The 21,455-nt window shown below is 44.5% G+C and overlaps 1 protein-coding gene across 4 annotated transcripts in view; it reads left to right on the forward strand.

Moving 5' to 3' along the window:
* The window catches only part of atrn (attractin), a 251,182-nt gene that overhangs the window by 169,332 nt on the left and 60,395 nt on the right, over positions 1 to 21,455 (forward strand). The window contains exon 27 of one of the 4 annotated variants that reach the window (XM_049596082.1): positions 2,775 to 3,328. The exons of the other annotated variants lie outside the window; for them this stretch is intronic. Coding sequence (XP_049452039.1) covers positions 2,775 to 2,885 — 111 coding nt within the window. The 3' untranslated portion in view covers positions 2,886 to 3,328. Of the gene's footprint in view, positions 1 to 2,774; positions 3,329 to 21,455 lie in introns of those variants that run through there. 4 annotated transcript variants of the gene reach the window in all.

Raw genomic sequence — 21,455 nt, forward strand, 5'->3', positions numbered from 1 at the left:
GCCACATGGCTCTCCAGGGAGGATACAGTGCCCCCGAAACATGGAGAAATATGCAGGTGATGAATTTACTTTCATTTAATAGCTTCTTCTGCTGTAAGGGTTCGTCTTTTGTCTTTGTGCACTTTTTTTATGCGGTAGCTCATTCGGCGTGTGACAGACCCTTCTCAGGAGGATGTGTTGTTTCTCTCAGCTGTCGGGGCGTTTCCTGTCCCACCAGTCCAGCTGTGGCTGCGTCCACACCAGCGATGGGAGAGAGGAGAGCCCTTGCCTCATCTCACCCTCTGCAGAGACCTATTAACTGGGAGGAAAACGCCTCTCTGTCTCCCTCCCCGCTTCAAGTGGGAGACAGATCGGTCAAGGTGACCCGAGCCTGCACGCTGCCTGCTCGGCCCGCCTGCTCTCACGCCACCGCTCCTCAAACACTCTGTGCTGTGGACTTGCACGCCACTCATCCCCCAGGTGGTGGACTTCAGAGCTGCCTTCAGCAGCGACTCCCCACCATGTTTCCCTGCTACCTGCTGCCGCGTGGCCTCGGTGTTTCTCTGTGTCTCGATGCCATAGAAATCTGAGTGTGCTCCTTTTTTAATGTATCAGAGCTGTGTTAATAAAACATGCTAATGTAGCCAATTACCAGCTAACACAGTAACCTCTGCAGACACATGATGATTAGTGGAACACTCGTCGTGCTCATAATGTGATGATGTATTACATTATCAGGAAGTATTTTATCACAGGATCAGATTTTATTACAGTTTCACTCTTTCAGAGAAACATTTTATTAAATCCTGTATTTCATTTGCTGCCGTCTCTTAAAGCTTTCCATTAAAAGCAGAACTGCACCGATTCTCTGCTCCTCTCTCAAACATCATTTAGCCATAAAAAGAGTGCTTAAATAATCTTTTTAAAGTTAAATTAATGAAGGTCTGTGCTGTGGCGTTCAGGGCCCAGTATTTCAAAACTTGTAATCTGGATCAGAATAATCCGGACAATGAAATCCTCCTTTTCCCAGTCAGGGATCAAGGTGATCCTGCTGACTTTATCTGGGTATTTCCAAACATTGGCAGGGTGGATCACCTTGATCCCAATCTGACTGGATACGGATTTCCAAATCTCACGACTCCACCCCTGGATCTGAAACGTTTCCCCTTTGGGGGCGTGGCTTTCAGATTATGGCCCGCTGTGCTCTGTCTCCACGGCCGAACACTTCACTAAAGGAGCAGTTGGTAACACAGCTTTCGCATCAAAATGTAAGTATACCGTTGTCTAATGTGCAGTGTTTTTAAGACCATACGAAGGCTGCTCACCATCTCATGTGAGCCAGCTATTTGAATTGTCACAATTGTTTTTTTACATGTGTGCAGAGCAGACTGCTGCAGTATTGGAAAAATACACAGTACTAGTATGAATGATGTGGTTCATTCCGAAGTGTCAGAGGATTGAGTTTGGATATGCTACAGTAATGCTGATGATATGCTTTTCTGTAACGTTACTTAAAGGGCCAGTGTGTAAAATGGGTTGAAAACAGTGACATCAGTGGTCAAATTCTAGATTGCAGGGCTCACTCGCTCACCCCTCCCGTCGGGTAAATGACGGTGGCCTCGTAGGGACAAAAAGCCTTGCGCAGACAAGAATTTTTCAGGAGTAGGTCTATCTAGCGACAAGGTGAATATTTATTTAGAAATCTAAGCCATGTTACGATATTGTAATGAATCCCTCACGAGCAGGAGACCAGAGGAGCGTTCGGGAAAAAGGCCCGTTTATTTGAGCACTCCTGAAACTCCGGTAACACTCCAGGGGGTAAAAGACTCCGTCCCAAACTCTGACTCTTCTAGCATAACACACACACTTCGTACACACATACTCGTTTACCATACCGAGTGGGGACCCCCTCCCCTCTCTGCTCCACCAATCTCCAGCCCGCACACTGACTGACAGCGTAGCCTGTAAACAGAGCTCAGCTGTTTATTTAGCCTAGCAATATCTCCGGACTATAGTAGCTGCAATGGACGACTTTGAACGCGATTTTGAAGAGTTTCTTGTAGACACAGACCCAGAGCCATACCTGTTTGAGCCGGAGCATACAGATGAGGAACTCCATGTGTTTGATGCTGAGCGGGCGAGAAGAGAGGCTGAATGCACAGAATGGGATTCGGTGCTACTGCTACCATCGTTGGGGAGACATATCATCAGGAGGAAAAGCACCGCAGAGACTGCATCACAAGGAGTGAAGTTGTGTCTTCTTTTCCTCGCAGATGACGGTTCGGGTTCATTCTCTCCTGTTGCGTGGTAAGTGTGGTCCATTCGCAAACTTTATAACTAAAAATCTTTTCACTACTCTCTATCGACGAACTACTAACACTCTCTGCTGTTTCCTCCTCCTTCTTCCTTCCTTCTGCTGTCTTCGTTAGTTCATTTATACACGTGAAACGCGTTCTCTGGCTGGCTGGATTGTCCACTCGGTCTGCCGTACATACATGGCGGCGCAAGATGGCAACCTCTCTAAAGCAAGGTCCTTGCTATATATATATATATATATATATATATATGTAAGCATAACTATAAGGCTACGAAAACCAAACGAATTTTATTTTATAGCGATCATACACTTGTATAAACATATTAATGGGTAGAATATTCAGATTCAGATTCAGATTCAGATTGACAATAAACCATGCCAAATATTACACACTGGCCCTTTAAACAATTTCTCTGACTATCGTGGATTCCTGACAATGATAAAAATATACTCATACACACTCTACTTCTACTTTCAGAATACACTCGCACCCAAGGACCACTCAGCAATGCCACTGCTAATGAAGACAACAGGTCCAGTGCTGGAAATCCCTGGAAATGTAACCCCTTTTGTAGAAGGCTCCCACTAAACATATAGCACTATAGCATCTGATCTGATGAAGTAAAATAATCACAAACACTTCCTGAAATGCATTGCTGCATGTTATAAAATCACAGTCAAGCACTTCCCAGGCATTTTAAAGGTGCATTTTCAAGCTTATCTGAATTAAGTAAAATGTATTTTCATTAAATCAGAAGCATGAAAATATACATTGAAAGTGCTTAAATGTGATTTAAATTGAGACATACAGCAATGTTTTTTCAGGACATAGTTGAGCTATTGCTTTTCCCGCCTCAAACATGTGATGTAACATTGGAAAAATGCAAGTGCACACATATAATTTGTTTCTAATTGCTTTTTTAGTACTTTGTTTGAACTGCCATGTGCTTATTATGTTAATCCCTGTGTTTTTTCTTGCACTCTATGTAAAGAAAAGAATGTGCTATACAAATAAATTTGCTTTGCACTGCATTTCCTTGCCTTTGTCTGACCACAAACACATGTTGGATGTTTTGGTACAAACATGTTACAATGTTAGGTGAAACTAGACGTTGAGAAATAGGTCTGTATTTGTTACTCTTATTTACAGCAGTTTCAGGAAGTACGGCCAAACAATATTTTTCGATGCTTGAAATTACTTACAACTAAAACACTAATTTAGATGAAGTGTAATGAACATCGTGAGTATCAATATTTAGGAGAAGTGGAGCTGAGGCTTTGTCAAATCCCTTCAACCAGCGCCAATGATTCATACCACACGAGTCCAATGAGCCGTGTTCACCAAAGCCTTTTCCTGAGGTCGGTGCATTTGTTTCATTCCTTGCAATGGGAGCGCCGCATATCTACGCTGTGCTACAAACGCCAGCAGCATGACGAGGCGTCTATTCTGAGCTGAGCGCTGCACATTTGGTGGATTTTTTCTGAGCACCAAGAGTTAAAAAAATGCTCAACTTTGTCACTTTTCACCAGCCGATCAGTCACAGTGGAGGAGGAACAAATAACACGAAGACCAGTCGTCACATGTGTAAAAGCACTCAACAACAATGAAGGAGACATCTGTTAATATACTGTGTATATATTAATATATGCTTCCTCTCATGAACCACACAGAGCGGTGGATTCGTCCTCCTTCTCTGCCTGCTTCACCCTTCATCCTTGCGCCGACATTTTTACTTCTGCTGATGTTCTGTATCACATCAACCAGACGCAGCCAAAGTGTCTCGGCTGTAAGAAACCACAGATCATATAAACAATGGACGTAGCTACCGTGACGTCACCTGTGGTTTGTGGACAGCAATCCCGAGGCCTCAAGTTCGCCCAGCCTGCAAACTACTCCAGAATTATGGAACCCCTGAAACAGAGACCTTTGAAAACGCTGCTGACCCTGTTTCAGGTTGAAAACTCCAGGGTTGAGTTTTTTGTTTAGACGGGCGGAAACAGAAGCTCATGTTTGCTTCCTGATTGGCTCTCATCACAACATGTCAAGTCAAAACCTCTGCGTACGTTTTGTAAATTCATCCGTCTTGTGGAGGTACCATAGACTGTAAAAATAATGGACGTAGCTATTGTGACGTCACCTGTGGTTTCTCAAGTCTCAAGTTCAGCATTTTGGTCGTCACCATCTTGGTTTTTGGAGCCAGAAGTGACCATATTTAAAGGTGACCAAGAGGCTGGCACTGAGAAGGAGCAAGGGGTAAATCTGACTCACGGCCTGTAGCACCGCCTCACAGACAGCCTGTCAGTCAAAGAGGCCTTGTTTTTAAATATACGTAACTTTAAACCTTAATAAAATGTAATTATCTATAGAGACCAAACAGGCTGTAAACATGTTTATTTCTACATATTAACATGGGGGTCTGTGTGGACTGACTCGCTCTTGGAGCCTCAAGTGGACATCAGAGGAACTGCAGGTTTGGCTTCATGTTTCAGTGTCTGTAGCTGCTGCTTGTAAAAAAAAACAAAAACAAAAAAAAAAACACTGGGCCTCCAAAACGCTCTCACACACTCTTGGTGAATTAGGGGCTGAAAGCAGCTTTTAAATGATGCAGCACAAAAGCAGTGATTAAAATTATGTGTTTTTAAAAAGTTAAGTCAATAGAATATTGTAATAGCAGTTGAATTCAACGGTGAATCATCAGTTCCTCCAGCCAGGGTTGCACACAGTCATAGAGGTCACCTGTGAAGTTTGTGGATTTCTGATTTGTACCCTTGAGTTTTGCACTTTGGCCATCACCATCTTGGTTTTTTGAAAACCTGGAACAGTCATGGAATTAGTCAGAATTATTGAAAGTTTTGGAAAAGTCATGCAGTTGTGTTGTATGTAATGGTATTGTTACAGTAATCCTCTGTGTATAACTCGTCCACATAATGTAAGATTAACCGCAGATTACGTTTTTATTTACCATCGCACATAGTTTGTCATTTACTCTCTGGGTTCTTTCATCCCCCCTCCTGTCAGACAGTCAGCTGATATCATGTTCAAACAGAGTTTAAGTCTGATATGTTTGAATAAGTGGGGCAAGAAAACAAAAAAACTTTGTTATTGGTCCTTGAAAAGTCCTGGAAAAGTCTGGACATTTTGACAGTGTGTAGGAACCTTTTTGGATGACCATATTCAGAGGAGAGGGCGGAGCTGTGGAGGAGGTGAATCTGACGTAGAATCAAAGAACATCACCGTGGTAGCGACCTGTCAATCACAATGTAGCCACGCCCCAAAGCGTCCCCTGTTTTCTCGTCTGTTTGACTCTAAATGAGAAACATGAACTAAACATAATTCTGTGTTGACAGAGTCTTGAAGCGAGTGATTGAGGCCATGAGCTCATCGGGAAAATGTTTACTGAGGTCATAAATCAATCATTTCCTAATTGACTAACATAGACGCCCCCTGGTGGCCATTAGAAAGAACACAGGCTTCTGTATGCGCTTCACTCCTCAGACTTGAAGATAACCTTTTGGTTGCACATGATAACTTTGCCAATAAGGACGTTATTGATGCTGTCTTCACTGAGGATGATGCAGATGAACAGACGCCGCAGACGTGGATGAAGAATGTGTTTCCTGTGTTCAGAGGCAGCAGCAGCATCAAGTTGTGTAAGGTCTCTGTAGATTAACCAGAGCGATGCTTTAAGATTCTCTGAGAGCTGCCTTCCATCTCCTCCTCTCTCCTGGGGTCAGCGCTGGCTGCACCACCGCACAGAACAAAAGGCTTATTCTGAGGTGATCAATCCTGAAGTGAAAGGTACGCAGAGCGGAGTTAAGATGACGAGAGGGAGGGAGGGCAGCGGGCAGCGGTGAAGGTCACTCACACAGGAAGCTGAGAATCTTTGGGAATCCTGCGTAAAGAGGAGGCCTTGTTAACGGTGTCCACTGCAGAGTGGAGCTAACGGGAGGCTCCTCGGACCTGACAGGATGCGGATTCATCAGAATGTGATGAGAAAGAATCGTCTACTCTGCGGCGCTGGCAGACGCTTTCCTCTGCAACAGTGTTGGAAGCTTTCCTCTCCACTCCTGCCTTCAGCCGCCCTGCCAGCTCCGCAGCAAATATTAGCTCTGCTTTTCTAAGGAAATAACCAGCATGCAAATAATAGACAGCGAACATAAACATGTGCATGACAGAAAGAATACCAATAATACATCTGTGTGTTTGTGCAGCTCGTTCTGGGGCCGTCTGTGTGTTTGTGAACAAACAAGTGTTTGCAACATTCGGTTGCACCACTGACTGAACACTGGTGTGTGTGTGTGTGTGTGTGTGTGTGTGTGTGTGTGTGTGTGTGTGGGCTGGTCGGACGGTGTCTCTGCGCCGTGTTTGTGCTGATGTCACTGCACATTTTCAGTGTGTGTGTGAACACGTGGCCTCTTGTCTCCCAGAGTTCCCGAGATACTCCTAAACCCTGCTAATCTTAATTCCACTGAGAGTGTGTGTATAATTAGAGTTTGGATCAGCGGCAGCGTGTTACTGCACCGGCGTCTGGTCCCGACCCTGCTGCACTGTGGGTGACCCCCCCCCGCTCAGCCTCGCAACATCCACCCCTCCACCCCCCCACCCACCCGTCCATCACGACGCCGGTGAAGGGCTTATTTTGGATCCAGAACCTGTGTCAGACCTGCGCTCCTGTACTTTTTGATTCTGTTTCATCTCGTCTCAGCCTGTCTTCACTTTCTTTACTTTTCTCTATTTCTTCTTCCTGCAGCTGTCGAACCTCCTCCGTCACTCTCCTCTCTTTGTTTTAACCTCAGAATCACCTCAGCTCATTTCTGCCGTCACTCTCAAGTCAAACTCTGATACCTCGACGTTATCGCCGCCGTGCCTTCTGAAATATGGAAGATGTTGCAGCTTAATGTTACAAGTCCTGTTTTACTTTTCTCTTTGTGTTATACAAAGATATTTCTCTGAACACGGAGCCACAGTCTCACTGCAGGAGGTAACATGGAGGTCTGTGGGGACTGACTCGCTGTTGGAGCCAGCCTCTAGTGGACATCAGAGGAACTGCAGTTTGCTGCTTGATGATAACAAGTCATCGTGTCTGTAATGACTTGAAACAGTGGCATTGATGTAGAGTCTTAAATAACTAGAGGATGAGGTTACAAACACAGAGTTCTGAGTGTGTAGTCACGATTATTCGTCCGGCGTGGTGAGCTGCAGTGTTTGGGATGTTTGTGTGTGTGAGCAGAGACAGGTTGGAGCTGTTCCAGCTGTTGAAGTGTAGATTTGGTTTTTAAAGTTTCTGGCAGGCTGTCAGTCTCCCCTGATATTCCCATCAGAAAACATCATTTAAAAGTTTGCTGACTAAAATCTTGTTTTTCTTCAAAATACATCTCTGGACATGTTTGCTCCGCTCGGCTACTCGTCCTGGGCTCTGGTCCAGTGACTGCTGGCTATCAGATGTCAAACTCTGTCTCCTTGTACTCATAAAACCTGGAGGCTCCCGTCCTCACACACACACACACACACACACACACACACACACACACACACTCCACCACTTCGGCCCGTCCAAATATCCATTTCAAGATAACACCTCAGAGTGAGAGCTTCGGCTTTAAACGGAGACGTGAGTGCTCGCCGTGGTGATTAGTTAAACGCTCCGTCACTGAGTCTGTCAGTTGTTGCTTTGTTTGAGGCTTCAGTTGTTGATATTCACTTTATTTCATCTCGTCAGGAGCTCTCTGAAGTTTCTTTACTCTTCATTTCTCTGTGTTTCTGATGGTGCGCTCCTCTCTGATGGGCGGTGATTAGCATCGTGGACGAGGCGATGGCGTCCTGACAGATACAGTACGTACAGGAGGGAGATTAACAGATCTGGAAGGGGAGATGGATGGAGAGGTGCACAGCAAGGACAGCAGGAGGCCAGCGGTGAGAAAGACGGAGAGCTGGAGGTAAAAAAGAGGAAGAAGAGACAAAAAGATGTGTAGAGAGTGAGGGAGGGATCAAAGCCTTCTCCCTTGTCAGTATTCACAGCGTGCGTCCTCTACACCCCACCTCACCGCCGCAGAGATGGAAAGATGAAGCGAGAGAGAAGCAGCAAGCAGCTAACGTCGCTTCACAGACGAAGATTTCCTCTCCCTCCCTCCCTCCTCCCCGCCGCCGCCACGACTCTCACTCCACAGTTTTCCTTCAGTGATGCTGAAGGATGATTGAGAGCTCTTTCCACCGACAGCATTTTTAAACATCAATAAATAAACGTCTTGATGTAGTGCGCTGAGATGTGCAGCGTGTGTGATGTGTGTGTCCGTACACGTGCGCTGCTGACTGCACACAGGATGTGTGTGTTTATCTGTGTGTGTGTGTGTGTGTGTGTGTGTGTGTGTGTGTGTGTGTGTGTGTGTGTGTTCTGTGCGCCCAGGCGATCCAGCGCTCCATCCCTTCTTCCCAGGGGCGAACTCTTTGAACGCCTTTGTCTTTCTCTCTGCTCTCATTTCTTTCTCTTCGCTCTCACAAGCTTTTTTTCTTCTTCTTCTTCGCTGTGTTTGCAGTCACTCGTCCCTCTCCTGCATCCTCTCTTCCTTCTCTTTAGTCTCATTTCCTTTTTCTTCTGGTTCTCTCCTGCATCTTTCCTTTTTCTCTCCTCCTCCTCCCCCCCTCTGTGCACTCTGCTGACGCACTCAATCTCTTTGGCACACGGCTGCTCACTTTGAGAACGCTCAAACACAATTCCCTCAGACAGCCTCAGTGTGTGTGTGTGTGTGTGTGTGTATGTGTATGTGGATGCAGCATCTCTGAAGCCACACATCAATCTATTGGTTTGTTTTTAGAGCCGCTAGAATCAATATTTGTACATATTTAAGAGTGAATCAACATATGTTTATGGTGTCACTCTACGGCTGGGCGATTAAACAATAAATATCTTGATGTAAATTTCCTCGATAGAGATGTAATAAATGTTTGATGACTGTAGAGGGGGCAGTAATGCACCTTAAACACCAGTTACCACCCATCATTAACCAGAAGAAGAAGAGACCGTCCACTAATAGACCCTTTCACTGTTAGTAAACAGTGTGATGTTTGTTGGTGGGCGGGTAAAACAGTTCTCCACAGACGTTAGCTAGCGCTAGCTAGCAAGTTGTGTTGTCTTGTTTTAGACGATGGAGGAAGATGATGTGAGTGGTGCGTTCAGAAACACTCACTGTGAGTGTGGGAGCGCACTCTGACACAAACTGGAGCGTTGATAAATTGGGAGCGCTGTCTGAATGTAGCGTTGGGTTATCCAGAGCAGCGCACTCTCAGAGTGGCAGAGCGCACTCTGGACACTCTGTCTGTGGAGACGGAGCAGCAGAGCGCCGAGCGGAGTGAATGTGTGATTAACTTAACCGTTGGTTCATTCATGTAGAAATATAACGCTGCGTTTCTTCCACCAACAGGGCTCTCATTTTAGTGTAGAGCGTCAGACTGAATTTACCAACGCACCATGTCAGGTCACTCACTCTCCGGACCGCCAGTGTTACTTGAATAAGTAAACACTGACCAACGGGACCAGACTGGCCGACCCGTATGCTCTCACTCAGTGGATGGATGATGTCACAGGAAGCCAATCTTACAAAGGAGGACCACACTTGTTTGTTTTGCTGTGGAAGCTAACGTTAGCTAATGTGCTAAAAAGTTAGCGTTGCAGAGAAATCCAATCTTCCTCTTAATCCCTCCCCAGTTTCTGATGAGGTGGACATGATAACCCTTAATACACATAACCTTATTCATCCCTACAACAGGAAATACTTTTTCCCTAACCTGATATGAAGTGTGCGCTGCACATGTGAGCATTTTTGATGATGGCCTCCGTCCAGTCCTTTGGTCTTATCACATTTAACCATAGTTGTCTTTGTTTTTGTTGACGGGCAGTGGCGGCTGGTTTTGAGCCATGACTCCTTCTATTCTGGCTCCCAATAACACAACAAGACAAACACATTTTAACACTCCTATGGAGCCTACAGCCCTGTGGGGGAGAGGCAGGTTTTACCTCCAGCTGATAACATGATGTCACTGTGACGCCAGCTCTAAAAGGGTCTGCAAGTACGATAACATTATAACAACAAAGAGTCCCATTTTTCCCAAAAGTGGTTTCGGTCATTTTAGATATTATCACGCAGATGTTTGCATAGTGTTCGGTCCCTGATCAGTGTGGCTTTAAATGGTAATTTGATGCTTTAAAAAGAGGGTTCTGACGTCATGATTGACAGCTGTGTGAGCCAATCGGTGTACGGTGCTGCTAGTGATTGGTCGGATGTGTTTTTGGGCGGGGACTCGATACCGGTAGAGATCACTTTTCTGCAGACTTTGGCTCCAAATGATGTCACCAGTGCAAGATGGCAGCAGCTGTATCTGGATATTTTGGCTTCGTTTTTCTACAGTGGGTGGAAGAGAAGACATGTCGTCCATCTTTATATTATATGCAGTCTGTGTATCAACATGTTGGGTCCTTGAATTCAAGGGAATTGGGCATGAAATATCCTTTAAAGTCCTTGAACTTGATGTTTAAGAAGATGGATCAATCAGTTATTTAAATACTAAGCAGCAGCAGCAGCAGCTCTCACACTCTGCTAATGCTTGTCATGTTGTTGTTTCTGTCTTCATGTGTTTACACATGTGCATTCAATTCAAACATGCTAACGTTACCTGCAGGCACGTTTGCTCCTGTGCTCTTTTGTTACTCCACTCTCTCTCTCTCTCTCTCTCTCTCTCTCTCTCTCTCTCTGTTTGAGAAAATCCATTTATGAAAACACACACACATACACAACAGCTCATGTGCAGGTATCTCCAGACTGCCTGCATGTATCTGTGTGTGTGTGTGTGTGTGTGTGTGTGTGTGTGTGTGACTGCCTGCGTCCACCTCTGTGCACACATATCATAATTAGGTTTCTGTATGCACAGTTTGCTCTGCCACAGTCAGATATTCGCTCACACACAGACACACACACACACACACACACACACACACACTTACACACACACACACACTAACTACCCTGCAGAAGACTGAGAGCCAATTTAGGAAGTAGGCGACTTGCACTGTAACTCCTCTGGCTCCTGGTTATCTTTGGAGCGCTGAGTGTTTGCTGTACAGCAGCTGCCTACTCGCAGCACGGCACAATGAGATTTGTGCAAATTGTATCTTGTGTAGGACTCGGTCCAAGACGACTGTGCTCAGAATTGTCACTCGTCCTCAACTCGATGGTGTCGGTCCAGTTTCTGTCAGCACTCCTCTCTCACATCTGAACCAACAGTGACGACGTCACTAGCAACGTGTTTATTTACTGCGTGTCTGATTGTCTGACTGCTTGTGTTTGTTGCCCTGTTGGACCGTGTTGTGGCGACGTGGCCGTGTTCCCAGACCTCAGAAGGTGATGCTGCGGGTAAAATGTTAGACTTTGCCAAAAAAAAAAAAACTGACCCAGGTTGTAAGAAATGAAATACATTTTCTTGGACAGTAGTTCAGGTGCAAACAGCTTGTTCTGGCTCTGTGTTCCTGTCGGCGACCTCTGGATACAGGATCCACGCTGATGTCAAGTTACAGCCCTCAAATCTTGTTCTCTGGTTCAGACTCACTGCCTCATAAAGTCATTTCTTTTGGCAGCAGGCAAAAATGCTTTACCTCCCCGACACTGAGCTGCACACACACACACACACACACACACACACACACATTCAGTGACCTGCTAATAAACACGTCCTGACCGTCGAGAAGAAAAAGCCATCTCATGTTTTTCATTTATAAAGCTGCACTGTTGAAGCTTCCACCTCGAATCACTTCTCTCTTTTACATCTAGTAACAAGATACACGAACCAAAAAACTGACAACTGACATCTGCTGTATGTAATATACTGTCTGTAGTTAACTACCTCATAGCGCCCCATTTTAAAACATCTACACTGTCCCTTGAACCTCAGATATCCCTCATGTACGCACCAACAGTGGTGTCGTAGTGAAGGAATTTCCCCTGCGGTGATCAGACGTGGCTCAGCAGAGTGATATACAGTGTTAGCAACGTTTCTTTTTCTATCGTTTTAGTGCTCTGTAAATAAGCTGTAATGTTCGGCTGTTATCAGGTGTGTTGTTACTTATTAAATGGCAGAGATGATAAAACAAATAAATCCTTCTTTACTGTAAAAGCAGAAACACACACGGGCAGCAAGGCACATTAAAGGGTGCTCTGGATGAAGGGAAGGCTGAAGGATCCAGGCAGAGAGATTTTTGTGGTGTTTGTCCCGCCCACTCTCCCTGTGATTGGACTGCTGGGTAAAAAGTGATGGTGACAGCGCGGCTGCTGCATTTTACTCAGTTTTTAATATTTTTCAACTCTTGGCAAACAGAAAAAAAACCACCAAACATGGCGCACTCAGCGGAGAACAGACGCTGAGCACCTCGTCACGCTGCTGACGTTTGTAGCAGAGTGTAAACACACATGCTCCCATTAACCCTTTGAAACCTGCAGCGACATCACGTTTCCTGTGCTGCTTTCAGACGCCTTTTGCAAGTGTTTAAACCTTTGAACCCTGAGGTCATGGTGCACAACTGGGTATGAAATGTTCCACATAATGCAAAAAATAAAGAAAGGAAGAAAAGGAAAAAAAAGATTTAGAAAACAGTTATTTTTAAATGAACTAATAATAAGAATTAATATTATTATTAATCAATTATAATAATTATAATATAATAATAATTATTATAATTATTATTATTTAAAATTATTTTACAGAATTATAATTTTTAAGCTCTCTTTTGTTGGTTTGTTTTTAGCTTTTTTTTCAATAATTGTCTTGTTTTTTGTTTAAATTTTCTGTTTTTACAGATTTCTTGCTAATTTTTGGGTCATTTCTTATTTTGTTGCTCACTGCCGCCTTCCCATGTTTTTTGAAAGAAATGAAGCCAATTTGCTGTCAGGTTTCAAAGGGCTAAAAATAATTAAAAAAAACAACATGAACCTTGCGGTTGTTGCAGTTGCTTGTCCACACATGATATTGCCCTACGCAGTGCTGTTGTTGAGTTGGTTTCAGGTGCTCTGCGACCAATAAAATTTTTACACAAACTTTTTACGTTTAATTTTCTGATTGTTTTTAGGATTCTAGTATTCGTTTATATTCCTTGTTTATTATGGGGTTGGAAAGTGATTTTAATCTCAATGACAAAACAACATGCAAAAGCATTTAGCGGCAGAAAGAGATGATGTTTCCCTCGGGAGGCGGTGGAGACCAAAACAAAGAGAAAAGGACAGTGAGTGTAGGACTCTGTCACGTCGGCATCATGACTCACTGCTGGCTGACGACTTCTTCGCTAACAGTTTTAGAAGGGAATGATAAATTTATGTTAACAGCTGGTTCCCAAGTTGTGAAACTGGTGAAAACACATCTGTAAAATCAACATCAGCTCGTATTTCTGCAGCAGAATCACATAAATTCTTCACAGAGATGATTTAAAGTTTCACGAAAACAGTCAGATTCAACATTTTAGTGTTGTTCTCTGTTTTTAATTGTCAATAAAATGTTTTAAATCCAGGTTGGTGAAACCTGCAGAGCTCACGGAGCAGATTATTGTTCAGTAACACAATCAACTGTGGACAGTTTCAGTTTTACAGTAAATCTATGTAATCGTGAATATAAGCAGTGTGTGTGTGTGTGAGTTGAGCCAGGCGTCTGTGTTTAGACAGAGGTTACCTGCCTGTGAGACAGGAGGACAGGCTGTTTGCAGAGAGGCTGCGGGGAGGTGGACTGAATCTCTAAAGTTTGTTTACCGCAACATTCAGATGCTCCTCCATCTGCTTTTTATCCACTAAATCAATTCTGTTGCTTTGTGCTGTTCAAGGAGCTGTGCTTATGAAAAAGGATGTGTCTGCATGCAGATTCGCGCCTCTCCTGCTTCCTGTTCGCCACACAGATCCACAGTGTGATGTTGCCGCCCGGCTCGGCCTGTTGCGTCATTGTGAAGGATTCTGCCCGAGTGCAGAACTTCTCTCAGTTTGTTTCTTCCTTCAGAGAGAGTCTGAGCAGGAGCGTTTGGATTCGGCTGGTCAGACAGGAAGTCAGTGGATTTATTAAGAAGAGTTTGTGTTAATAGATGATAATTTATGTCAAAGCAGAGCGGAGCAGACTCCAGAGCAAGATGGCAGAGTCCTCGGGGTGCTGTGTTGCTACACACCCGGCAGTCATCCCACTCACAGAGGCTACATATTTTGGCTCACAGACACTTCACACAGTGGGACGTCTAATCATGACAAATCGGGACTCAGCACAACGAGCTGCTCATTTGTGTTTTCATTAGTTAGTGCGCGTTGACTGCTGCGGTGGCACCAGAGAGTGTTCAACAACAAGTCGTCAGACTGGTCTCACGCTTTGTATTTGTGTTCGTGGTAACGAGGCGACTCTTTGTGTTTGGATTCAGACTTTATAAGTGTTCTGCTTAAGTGTTTCTGTTGTAGTGTGAGGTTGAGTTTTCTTTCGTCTTATAAACCATATTTTCTACTGTATCTCCTCCACAATTAGTAATATTCTAATTCAGTTTCATCACTGGCTTCTTTAAACATGTTTGTCTTTTATCAAATGTGCTAATTAACTTCCTGTAGAATAAAAAGAGGAATGCACTCAGGCAGTATCCAGGTAGGTTGCGCTCCGTCCTCCACCAGCTGACATTAAACTGGCTGCAGTCGCTTCACACACACTCTCATCGTTGCATCACTTCTCTCCAGCTGCTGTGTGAATTAATAGTGTGTGTGTGCTTATTTTAGGTCACCTAATTAAAGAGTGTAAAGTTAACCTTAATAGTTTGTGAGGAGTTGTGCGAGCTTTGAGTCGTTTAGGGCTGCAACTGGGAATTATTTTTGATACCAGTTAATCCATCAGAGCTGCAGGCTCAGGCCCACCTCTGCTGCTGGGTCCATCTCACAGGATCCATGGTGGAAAATCACACATGTTTATGGCACTTTTATAGTTAATAAATGGACCTGCACTCGTGTGGCGCTTTTCTAGTCTTCCAACCACTCAAAGCGCTTTTACACTACATGTCACATTCACACACTAGTGGACGAGGCAGCCTTACATGGTGCCGCCTGCTCCTGAGCTTGAACACACTCACTCACTGATGGAACAGCCATCAGAAGCAATTTGGGTGCGGTCTCTTACCCAGGGATACTTCTACATGTGGCCTGGAGTAGCCGGGGATCGAACCGCCAATCTTCCGATTTGAGCCACAGTTACACCACTTCCACGCCACTGAATGAGTAGACCTGTTAAAAGCTGACTAAACATTTGGTTTCATGTTTAGGTGACGTAGTATTTGTCGTGCTTTTCTTGTGTTTGTCATTTGTAAATAAGTGTGTTATATTGATAGATGCCATGTATCTACAGAGTGTGAAGGGTTAATATAGATTCCACATGACCCATAGAGGTAAATAATACAACCTTGACACTGTTTTTTAATATAAGTGTTGCTTATATAGTTCGGTAACGTCATGTTGAGCAGCAAATATCTTCCATACTGACATCATGAGTCAGCTAATATTAGCTGATGTTACTGTATATCAGTCATTAGTTCAAGGTCCACACAGTTTAATACATTCAGCGTCACTCTTGTTTGACCGTGTCATTGATGTAGTTTGCTGGCTCTGTCCAGTGTCTGTCTGTTAGTCACTCACTCTACAGCAGGAAACAGCACTTCAAAGTAAAGGATTTGGGCAGGAAATTCACTGTACTTCAAAATAATGTGTTTTTTACGAACTCGATGTGTTCAAAAGTCACTTGTGGTCCCGTTTGGGTCCTGTCCCACCAGTTGGGCACCACTGCTGTATTCGACAGTAGCAAGCTAACACTGGCAAAATCATAGGGTTGGAATGTGAGTTATTTACTACTTATTGAAACTACGTTAAGGCCCTGACACACCAAGCCGATGGTCAGCCATCGGCCAAAGTCGGGCCGTCGGTGAGCGTCTGTGGGCCTAGTTTTTGTGGCGTGTCCTGCACTGTCGGCACTTCAGCATCGGCGGCTTTTCGGCTGATTGAGCATGTTGAATCAGTGGCGGAGCTTGTCGGTGAGAGAGATCACTCTGATTGGCTGTTCAGGTTTTATTTCCTCGCCCCTGTAGCGAGTGAATCTGCCTGTAGTGAAACCGGGGCTAACCGGTGCTTCCTCCTCAGGCTCCACTTCACTCAGCTGCCCCACAGACCCGCTGCTTCTTCACACTTTAACCTGAATAACAAACCGGAGCTAGCTGGGAGCGGCTAGCGGAGCGTTAGCCGCAGCATGACCGGAGGGAAGCACAGCCAGTTAGCCTCCGCTAGTCTCTGAGCTAGCCCCGGCTCTCCGTTTGGATCCAACCGGAGCACCGAGCCCTGGTTTGTTATTCAGGTTAAAGTGGGAAGAAGCAGCGGGTTTATCGGGCAGCTGAGTGAAGTGGAGCCTGCGGAGGAAACACCGGGACCGTCTGGATGTAATAGTCCGTGGAGGTGCTGCGGTGCTCGGCTGCACAGATAGGAAACCCCTCGGCTGACAGGATGTACCACTCTCTCACTCCACAGTTAGAAACTACAGTTAGAAAATATATATATATGTATATATATATATGTATACACACATATATATACATATATATACACACACATATATATATAAATATATATATATATATTTATATTTATATATGTATATGAAAGTTGCTCAGTGGCGCATGAAGCCAAAAAAGCTCTCATTTCTGCAGTATGAATTTGCTCAGATGATCGGTGCTGCTTCGGCATCATTGGGCCCATAGAGCAGGTACGCTAGAGACGTACCGCCGTCAAGCGTGGCCTAGTGGGTAACTTCCACTGGCCATGTGGCTAACTTCTGGTTTAGCGCTCTGCTAACTTGTGGATAACACAATTTAATCTTGTGGCTCTTTTAGACTTACCTAATATTATATATATATTATATATAATATTATTATCTGTGCGAGTTATTTCATGTGGGCCTGTGACGCTCAAAAATGTATCTAGTGATTTCCAGACGTGTCTTTCCCAGTGTCACTCTATGGGAAAATGTGTGACCGATCCCAGACCTCCTGTCTGCCCACTGTGTAAATTGGCTTCAAACCCTGGCACACCTCCTGGAGGCCTGGCTCCGTCAAAGGTTAAAAATAAAAACCAATTTTCCCTCCAGCTCCTGTACAGCTCAATAATTAACAAGCAAAACAACAAGTTGTGGATTCACAGGTTTTATCTTGGGAGCAGAGTCTCTGGACTCTGTTAGGAACCTCACAGTGATGATTCCATGTTTCAGAAACATGTTAATTAGTGTGAGATGAGCTGGGAGGCAGACGGAGCCAAGCTCGCTGTAGTCTGCGTCAATAAGCTAAACTAAGCTAAGCTAGCAGGCTGCCGGATGTAGCCTCATATTTAAGAGTGATATTGATGTGATTTATTACTGAGCCACTGAGCCAGAGTGTGAAGATGCAGATTCACTAAAATGTTAAACAATTCTGTTTTAAAAGAAGAGACTGGAGGAAAACAAGAGTTCAGCTCCTCCTCGTCCAGCTGCTCCTCCACAGAGGAGCGCAGACAGATCTGGATACAGACACATGCAGGAGTTTAATGAGCTGACTCACTCCACAAAGACAATCCAGGACACTGAGACATTTCTCCCTCCTCGTCTTCACTGTAGAGAAACAGAGGCGTTCCCTGCGGCTGTTTCTGTAACCTTTGGTGAGGATGTTATTACAGGGCATCACAGTTAGAGAGGAAGAGCCGACGTGTCGATAGAGACGATTGGCGGCCTCACAGGGACGAAAACACTCAGCAGATTAATTACAGGCTGTGGACGAGTCAGACGGGGGGGTCACCACCCTCACACATCAGCCTCAACCCCCCCCACATGAACATGTGTTGATACAGACATACGATGTGCGAGTTGTGTGTGTTCTCATGTTGAACTGAAACGCCGCCCTTTGCTCCCACCTGTTCTCTGTTCCACTGTGACAAGATGGAGGATGCATCAGGTCAGGCTTCTTGGGATGTTTGTCTACATATAAAACTCAGCACAGAAAAACTGCGTCATGTGACATCATCACTGATTGACTTGCTTAAATTTTTTAATTATTAATTTATCATCGATCAATCAGCTGTGTTTATACCTCTACACAGGTGATAGCTGTGGCTGAAGGCGTTTTCAGGTTGTCCATCTCATTCTCAAAGATGAACTGATTAGAAACTTGGTGGACAAAGGTCAAGGTCACTGTGATCATGCATGTGTTTCATTTCTGTGAACATGATACCACAAACACGACGGAATTTTTCAACTTTTGGAACAAACGTTCACTTGGACTCAAGAATAAACTTATTAGAATTTTTGTGGTCAAAGGTCACTATGACCTCATCTGTCTCATTCTCGTCAAAGCGATATCTCAAGAACATTTGAAACAATTTTTAAAATTTGGCACAAACATTCAGTCGGACTTGGGGATGAACTGATCAGATTTTGGTGGTCAAAGGTCACTGTGGCCCTGCATCGGTCTTATTATCATGAACGTGATGTCTCAAGAACACCTTGATGGAATTTCTTCAGCTTTGACACAAACGTTCACTTGGACTGAACAATGAGGTTATCAGATTTTGGTGGTTAAAGGTCAACGTCACTGTGACCTTGCATTTGTATCATTCTTGTGAACATGATGTGTCACATCTCATCAATACTCTGATGGAATTTCATCAAATTTGGCACAGAAGTCCACTTGGACTCAAGAATGAACTGTTTAGAATGTGGTGGTTGAAGGTTAATGGTCAAGGTCACTGTGACCTCGTCTGCCTTATTCTTGTGAACATGATATCTCGAGAATGTCTTGAAGTAATATTTTCAAATTTAGCACAAACAGTCATTTGGAGCCAAAGATGAACTGACTAGAAATTTGATGGTCACAGGTCCAGGTCACTGTAAACTTGTATCCATTTCATTCATTCATTCATTCATCTTCTAACCGCTTCATCCTCTTGAGGGTCGCGGGGGGGCTGGAGCCTATCCCAGCTGACATCGGGCGAGAGGCAGGGTTCGCCCTGGACAGGTCGCCAGACTATCACAGGGCTGACACATAGAGACAGACAACCATTCACGCTCACATTCACACCTACGGACAATTTAGAGTCACCAATTAACCTGCATGTCTTTGAACTGTGGGAGGAAGCCGGAGTGCCCGGAGAGAACCCACGCTGACACAGGGAGAACATGCAAACTCCGCACAGAAGGGCTCCCACACCCGGGATTGAACCGGCAACCCTCTTGCTGTGAGGCGAGAGTGCTAACCACCACACCACCGCCTCTCTTGTATCCATTTCATCCTTGTGTAATCTCTCAAGAACACATTGAAGCAGTTTTTTAAAAATTTGGCACAAACATTCACTTGGACTCAACAATGAGGTGATCAGATTTTGGTGGTCACCATGACCTCATAAAACTGTCCATACATCCGTCCCATTCTTATGAACGCAGTATCTCAAGAACACCTTGAAAGATTTTTTTTTTTCAAATTTGGCACAAATGTTCACTTGGACTCAAAGATAAAGTGACGAGATTTTGGTAGTCAAAGGTCAAGGTCACTGACATGGATGGAGACTGTCAGAGACATTGGACTGGTGGGCGGAGTCATACAACCACAGGGTGGGCTGGTGGGCGGAGTCATACAACCGCAGGGTGGACTGGTGGGCGGAGTCATGGGGTAGTAATTTTAGTTTTCCAATATGTCTGACTTCCTGTGTCGTGTGGCCATTGCAGTCATTTTTGTTTGGTTGCTGCTGGTTTTCAGGTCCTGGTGTCTTTGACAGTTGACACTGTTTATTTCTCTTTTCATGCACTTTTGCTGCTCTGACAGTCGACGGCTCGGGAGTGTCGCCATGTTTACTCTGCTCTCTGGTTTACTTCGATGTCTCCTCTCTGATCTTCACACTTCCACATTATTACAATGCCCATTTTCCTCTTTACCAGTTTCATCTTCTTCTAATTTGCCTTATTTCCTCTTCTGCGCTCTCTGTTCTCAGCTTCTGTTCCTTCTCACCCTCTGCCTCCTCCCTTATAATCACCTCCCTCCTCCTCCTCCTCCTCCTCCTCCTCTGGCCAAGGTCCATGCTATAAATCAGCCCAGAATGAGACTGTGCCTCTGCCCTGCAGTGATGGAAAGTTACATTAGGAGTACATTTACTCAAGTACTGTGCACTTTAAATGGTACTTTACTTCACCGTTTCCACCATATGATTATCTTTATATCTGCATCACTGTGTTTTAGTGAACATTTTACCTTCTGCTCCACTGACACAACAGTTTATATACAGATCAGTTTATATAGAGAACAAACACCGTCCTCGTCTGACGCATCTGCAGCAGGTTAAATTACTGTAACACCCTTTTCACTGAACTTCCCAAACAGACCGTGGATCGTCTCCAGCTCATTCAGAGTGCTGCAGTGAGAGTTCTAACTGTGAAACTAGAACGCATCACACCTGAACTGAATTCTGTCCACCGGCTGCAGCGCGGTACAGAATTGATTTAAAAGTATCACTGCCTGTTTACAAGACCATAAATGGTGCGGCCCTGACATATATCTCCAACCTGCTTCAGCCCAACCAGATCTGTCAGATCATCAAACGTGTGTCTCCTGAATGTACAGAGGAGTCAGACTGAATCAGGTGAAGGTGTATTTAGTTGCTGTGGTGATGCTCTCTGGAACAAACTGTCTGATAACCCGAGATCTGCTGCAGCTGGATCGTCGTTTAAAAACAGTCTGAAACAAGTTTCTCTGTCAGGATCATGGTGGTTAGTGTTTGTCTGAGCCTGTGTGCCTGTTGTGGTCCAGTTGTGAGTGTTTTATTGCATCATTACTGATTTATAAAGAGTTAAAAGCACCGTTTTGGATAATTAGTACTTCTACTATTGAGACTTAAAACTGCACCAATGAATATATTTATATTAACTAGAGATGTTAACAGTTAATCGTAACTGTGACCAGTTACACGTGTCGGCCTGTAGGTTGATTTTGCTGCTCTTCAGTTTTCTGCATTTCTCATTCATCAAATACCTTTTGTAACGCCATCCCATCCCAACAGTGTTGCCATGGAAACATTGTGCCCACCCTCTAGTCTCCCCCAGGACACCATGGCGAGTAAG

The sequence above is a fragment of the Epinephelus fuscoguttatus genome, linkage group LG14 (genome assembly GCF_011397635.1).
Source record: "Epinephelus fuscoguttatus linkage group LG14, E.fuscoguttatus.final_Chr_v1".
Lineage (NCBI taxonomy): Eukaryota > Metazoa > Chordata > Actinopteri > Perciformes > Serranidae > Epinephelus > Epinephelus fuscoguttatus.